Here is a 6,173-nt window from a genome sequence, read left to right as displayed (position 1 = left end):
TTGTCAATGCACTTTAAACCGCACAAATGCACCACAGTGACAGGTGGCAGTGGGGACGCGGCTCGGCAAATATTAACTATTGACCCGAAAGTTTATTTAGGCACAAACTGATTGAATTAAAGGTAGCACTGCCTGACCCCTGCGCACTACAATCGAGCTACGCCCATGGCTGCACCTACCTACCGAAAACTGCACTTATGCCCTGTAATAACCAGCTCTCATCTGTCCACTCTGCGCCGAGCTGCAGGCTTACGGTTGCCTTTGATCAAATTATCCCTGAAGCCCGAAGCCCCACTCCACCGCTCCACTCCGCAGCCCTCAAGGATTGCACCTGTTTTTAAGCTCAGATGTCCGGCAAATGCGTACATATTTTAAATTTAATTACTACACGCTGCATGCAGCAAACAGTGGCAGCCACAGCAAATCCGAGCCAGGACATCCATCCATCCATCCTTCCATCCATATTTCCATCCATCCAAATGGGGCAAGCACAATCCTTTCGTGGGGCAATGCGCTATGAGTTCCCTTGCCCCGAATAGTTGGCTGGCCATTCAAAATCTGCGCTAGCCGCACATGGATAAAAATATGAGTGTTGCAACGAGGGTGGATTCGACCCTTTTAAATATACTATCCATATTCAACAAGCCAATCTTGTAGTGGGAACAAAAAGGATTAAGAAAATGGAATATTTCTGTTCATGTGTCGGATGCTTTCTGCAGAACTAATGCTGCTTTCCTTACTTACCAATCCACCCCCACCCAAACATATATCACCTGAAATGCCCCACCTCCGTCCTTATCCACACAAACGCTCCAGCGTTCGTCCTGCGGGCATTTTTGCACATGTAACTCAATTTGTGGTTCACATTTAATTAATTTAATAATATATGGGGAAATTAAATTCCCCTCCTTCCCAGCTGCAAAGAGAAAAACCGCAGAAATCCCGCCACTGTCAACAATTCGTCTGACCAGTCCGAGAACGAGCTGAAGGATACGAGCTGAAGGATACGCGCTGAAGGAACCTCAAAAATACGAATTTATTCACTCATTTCGACCAGCGACGGCAAAGCGCTCCACAGATGGCGCTGGCGGAAGTGAGCATAGATGGCGCCACAAACGCAATCCACACGAAGGGAAAAGCTCTCCTGCTAGTGGATGCTAAGATATACCATTTAATAATACATTAATAATGCAGTGTTAGAGAACTTAAAATATTCAAATAAAATAATTAATACATATTTCTTGTGGTGTAAAAAATTTCTTTTAATGGGTATTAAGCTAATAAAAATGGCATATTTATATATATAAAAAAGTATGTCATGGTTTTAAATTAAATAATATATCTCTGGATAATACTCATGATATAGAATAATCATTCTGATTTACGAGTGGAGCGAAGCATTTCTGCTGACTCACTACTTAATTTCACTTCGCCATCTCAGGACATTGAACCTTTTCGCCCGCGATCTCTCTTAATTAATTGCCCCCACTAATTGCAGTGTAAATTGTTCCGCTTTTGCATGCGGAAGCCCTTATCGAATGCGAATTATCGCGAGGTGCATACAGAAATTATGTGAGTGATATCTGGATGCATTGCCATAGCTGCCTAGCGATTGAAACGAGAGCAGTGTGTTCAGATACTCCATCCAGATCGTCTGCATTTCACTTCTGTTCACTTGGCAATCCGATTCGGCGCACTCGAAAAGCTCGCTCGCTTGCGAAAAGCAAAGCTTCGCATCCGGCGTATAAAAGATACACTGCAGATGCAGTCGAACCTCAGTTCTAAGCCAGAAGTAGAACGGATACGTGTCTCCAAGTAAGCTGCACTATGAATCACAATCACCAGTCGAGGTAAGCGCCACTCAGTGAACACTAGTTCCCAGTTATTTCTCCCAGTTATTTACACTTCATTAATCACCCCCACAGCTCGCACCTGTTGCTGCTTATCTCCCTCGTATTTGGGGCAGTGTGGGTGGCCCATGGCCAGGTGCCCTTTCCCGGCAAGTGCCCAGATGTGAAGCTACTGGACACCTTCGACGCGGAAGCGGTGAGTGCCGACCTTAGGCGATCCATCTCGCATCGCATGTCAATCATCCCATTCCGATGGGTTGCGAATGGGGAAGTCTAAGCGATCGGGTTCAAGTGAGCATGCTAATGAAGTTTCAGTAGATTACGAGCTAGAGTTAAAAAACAAGGGAATATATCACACTAGGTAAACTCCACAGTGTCATTCAAAACTTCATTAGTTCTGGAAACTGATAGTTTCACTGAGCTATGATCACAGTAGCGAATAACTATAATAATAAGATAAGGAAGTTGGTTTCCTATTAATAAAGGGCCTTGTTGTTACAGCATTCTAGGTAAATATTAGTATTTATTAATTATCGACCCTACTTATCTAATCTAGCTAAAATTATTCCCAGAATTTTAAATAGTAGGTAAACAGCTCGAGCTATAGTTTGTTTTACTTATTATATATATATATAGTTTTGTTACATTGCATTTATTATTATTTTTCTGAATACTTCAGTATATGGGAGTTTGGTATGAGTACGCCGCCTATCCATTTGCCTTCGAGATTGGCAAGAAGTGCATCTATGCCAACTACAGTCTCGTGGACAACAGCACAGTTTCGGTGGTGAATGCGGCTATCAATCGATTGTGAGTATGAAACAATATCACTATCTGAAGCACTCCATTGAATCAAGAAATCGATGAAAAAGCACCGGGCAGCCCTCGAATGTAACTGGACAGGCCAAGGTCCTTGGACCCGGTCAATTGGCCGTGGCCTTCTTCCCGTCACGTGAGTAACTAATATAGTAACTTATAGTGTTCTCTTCAACAAACATTTGTTTACTTATCCACTAAATTTTAGAGCCATTGACGAAGGCCAACTACCTGGTTTTGGGCACCGATTACGAGTCTTACGCCGTCGTCTATAGCTGCAGCAGTGTAACGCCTTTGGCCAACTTCAGTGAGTAACTAGGCATTTAACTTAAGTAGAGTGACTAGCACTTACGACCGAATGATAATTATTATTTTAATTGCAGAAATTGTTTGGATCTTGACCCGTCAGCGTGAACCTTCAGCGGAAGCTGTGGATGCGGCCAGAAAGATCTTGGACGACAACGATGTGTCCCAGACCTTCCTCATCGATACTATTCAGAGGAACTGTCCCCGCTTGGATGGCAATGGCACTGGGCTGGCTGGCGAAGATGACCTCGATGTGGATGACTTTGTGTCCACCACGGTGCCGAATGCCATCGAGAAGGCATGAGAATGGCTTAGACGCTTCTACGAGCGTCTCTACGACATCTTTATGAACTTCCTAAGTTACTAAGTGTCATGTTATCACAGTGATCAAATATCGATTGTTGAATGTTCTTTGGTGCTTCAGTTTAAGCTACTTGTTATTGCATGGATTAAATAGAAAGAAAATCGATCAAATTGAATGCCTTTTTGCACAGAGTTTCTATATACAACTGAGTATCTCTCAATCAAGCGACTCACTTTCTTTTCACACTTTCAAGTGTTACGGAGCTCCGCAAAATCTTGATTATTTTGCATTAAACCGTATCCAGTAGATTCAAGTAAGCCAGACCAACTGATTCAGCTGCCATTTCTACTCAGCCCGTTCCAGCATGATCCAGTGGAAGATCTTCGTGTGAGTGAAGCCTGTCAAGTTAAATTAATTCTATATACCCTACCTAATACTATCCCAAAGCCTTGCAATCCTGCATCATCAATTCTCGACGGCCATGCGGGCTTTTCATGGCCCCTGTAACCCCAATATGACTGCAGTCGGGGATTTGGACATGGAGCGGTTCAAGGGCAAGTGGTACACCCACTCGATGTATCCCAATCTCTCGCTGCGAGTGCCCAAGTGTCAGTCTACGGACTTCATTGAGGAGAAAGAAGACGAGTTCAGTGTCGTGGCCCGGGAACTGAGCAACCAGTAAGTGATTGCTATTACCTAGAAGTTACTCTATTGGCCATTTTCACAGAACTGGCACTGTCAAGAGGAGAAAGGTAGAAATACTGAACGTAGAGCCAGAGTATGGGAGGTACCTTTTGGCCACCAAAAATAAGGGTAACTTAGTGCTTAGCTTAGTGCTAAATATTAAATAATTAAAGAGCATTTACAACTTGTATCTATTTTGCAGCATTTCCTGAGGGCGTTCTGCTGTATGTCCTGGATACCGATTATGTGAACTTTGCGATCCGCTTTATGTGCTTCGATGCCAGCAAAATATTCAGTTTTCGTGAGTTTCACTTTGCTGTGAATAATAACTTCTTTCCCCCCAAAAACGAGTCCTGTATCCCACAGATTGGGCTGTCATCCAGACGCGAAAGCGATTGCCCAGTGTTCAGATCATACACATGGCTCAGTTCTATGGACAAAAGGCCGGTCTCGTGATAAGTGACATGAGCAAGGTTCCCCAGGAGGCGTGTCCTTACGATACTTGAAGAATGTAAGCTTCCTTTGAAATAAAAGCGTAACTTGCCAGTCTCCATCAGCATAACCAATCGATTATCGCTTATAAGTAAACTACACTGTTCTGGCAACTTGTTTTTCTCCATTCTTATTAAAAGCTTCACTAATACATCTCATAGTGATTTAAAGTGAGCCCTATTTGCTACCAAGGCTCCTCTATTTACTCGGCCTTGGCGAGCAAAACAAATGTTGGCCCACAGAAACGAGCATAAATCAGAAAACCGCACTTGGAACGGATGCGCATAGATAAACCTGGGCCACCAACTCATCTCGTTCCCTGGACAGGAATGGGGAAAAAGGACAATTGTAAAATTAAACAGCGAAAAGGCAGGACGCAGGACGAGGGACGAGGGGTCCTGTCCTTGCAGAGCGAAAACTCCCAGCGTCCATTGGGGAAATTTTATGGTACAACGATTTTTAGAAGCTGTACAAACATATACAATGTATATATCTATGTCTATATTTTATTTGCCCGCCTTCCATTTTTGTTTTCCACTTTCCCAGTTTCCCAGACTGCGACAGCTCCCGCGGCATTTCGAGCTGCTTGTGCAGCATTTGTTGCCAGAGTCGAGGACCAGGAATCGGGGCAAGGAATCGGTCGTGTGGGATTCCCCGGCCAACTCACCTCTTTCCGCCCTCGCCGGCGACTGCCACTCGCTATGCATACAAAATTTGTTTTGTAAACAAAGTAATGCCATTACAAACAAATTGGACTTTGTGCCCATGTTTTACACCCACCCACCCCTCCACACTCCTTCAAACAGGACATTGTTGCACTGTGGCATCCTTTGGGAAATCGCTCTGCGGCGCGTCCTGATGATTGAAGGAATATGTGACTGACATTTGAGCCTGCTCCGCACATACATACATATGTACATAGATGGATAGCATTTATTGAGTGCCAAAGGACGATTCGAGCTTGCAGTTTTTGCGGTTTGCCCGCCGGCTATTGGGTTACTCTTTGCAGATTATATCGTACCCTATTTATTCAATTTGGTATTCTTTGCGGTGGCCCCAGGGACTCGCAACTGGACCGTCTGAGTTTGGGGCCTTTGATGGAAGGGCCTTCAAAAGGCCTCACTAAAGACAGTTTGTTAAAGAGCTTCTATTTTTATAGAGGATTTTGGAGTCTGTATATTTAGACACAAACAATGTAGTGAGTGGAATTGTTGGCTCCAGCTAAAGTTAACCTGATTCACTTACGATGTTCCGTTCTGCTGCTGTAATTCCTCCATTAAAATGCCCTGAAATTGACGTTACTTTGTTCTATCTGCACTTAACACCACATCCACGCTGGCACCTCCTTCAATCGCCTTTCATTTATCATCTCCTCAATGGAAAGTGCCAAATCAGCTAAAGCAATTTGCTGTCAGCAAGGTACTGGCGATAAAAGTAGCCCTCCTTCACCACACACGCAGATCCCCATTTGGCCATTTGGCCACCTCCCCCGCCCAGTCAATAAAATGCCTTTTAATTAATCGGACGGACAATTTTCCGGACGCTGTGCGTCAGCTGTTGTGGCTGCCAGGAGCGGGGAACAGGACTCTGGCAACAGGACATTCGAATGCAGCGACGAATTGTGTGCATAAATTATGCAGCCAGCCATTTTGGGAAGCCCCACATTTATGGTATTTCTCCCTTTTTTTATGTACACGGTATGAGTAGAAGGATATCCATTT

At 44.2% G+C, this 6,173-nt stretch overlaps 2 protein-coding genes across 2 annotated transcripts; both read left to right on the top strand.

The window, feature by feature from the left end:
• The first annotated feature begins 1,617 nt into the window (after positions 1–1,617).
• On the top strand, positions 1,618–3,446 carry LOC122622263 (apolipoprotein D). The gene is made up of 6 exons (XM_043800590.1): positions 1,618–1,850; positions 1,926–2,046; positions 2,530–2,660; positions 2,723–2,802; positions 2,875–2,973; positions 3,050–3,446. Exons 1-6 carry the CDS (start codon positions 1,828–1,830, stop codon positions 3,274–3,276), a joined length of 681 nt encoding a protein of 226 aa, XP_043656525.1. The 5' UTR covers positions 1,618–1,827; the 3' UTR covers positions 3,277–3,446.
• Positions 3,447–3,538: 92 nt separating this feature from the next.
• On the top strand, positions 3,539–4,612 carry LOC122622271. Its single transcript, XM_043800599.1, has 5 exons — positions 3,539–3,663; positions 3,724–3,954; positions 4,004–4,089; positions 4,163–4,261; positions 4,327–4,612. The coding sequence occupies exons 1-5, from the start codon at positions 3,641–3,643 to the stop codon at positions 4,464–4,466; spliced, it is 579 nt and encodes a 192-aa protein (XP_043656534.1). The 5' UTR covers positions 3,539–3,640; the 3' UTR covers positions 4,467–4,612.
• The last annotated feature ends 1,561 nt before the right edge of the window (positions 4,613–6,173 follow it).

The sequence above is a fragment of the Drosophila teissieri genome, chromosome 2L (assembly GCF_016746235.2).
Source record: "Drosophila teissieri strain GT53w chromosome 2L, Prin_Dtei_1.1, whole genome shotgun sequence".
NCBI lineage: Eukaryota > Metazoa > Arthropoda > Insecta > Diptera > Drosophilidae > Drosophila > Drosophila teissieri.
This window is presented reverse-complemented; position numbering and strand designations above follow the sequence as displayed.

Coding starts and splice junctions, on each gene's coding strand:
- LOC122622263 (XM_043800590.1), top strand. CDS start 1,828: ATGAATCACAATCACCAGTCGAG. Junction 2,047..2,529: donor ACACCTTCGACGCGGAAGCG/GTGAGTGCCGAC, acceptor TGAATACTTCAG/TATATGGGAGTTTGGTATGA. Junction 2,803..2,874: donor CGTGGCCTTCTTCCCGTCAC/GTGAGTAACTAA, acceptor ACTAAATTTTAG/AGCCATTGACGAAGGCCAAC.
- LOC122622271 (XM_043800599.1), top strand. CDS start 3,641: ATGATCCAGTGGAAGATCTTCGT. Junction 3,664..3,723: donor ATCCAGTGGAAGATCTTCGT/GTGAGTGAAGCC, acceptor ACTATCCCAAAG/CCTTGCAATCCTGCATCATC. Junction 3,955..4,003: donor GCCCGGGAACTGAGCAACCA/GTAAGTGATTGC, acceptor CCATTTTCACAG/AACTGGCACTGTCAAGAGGA.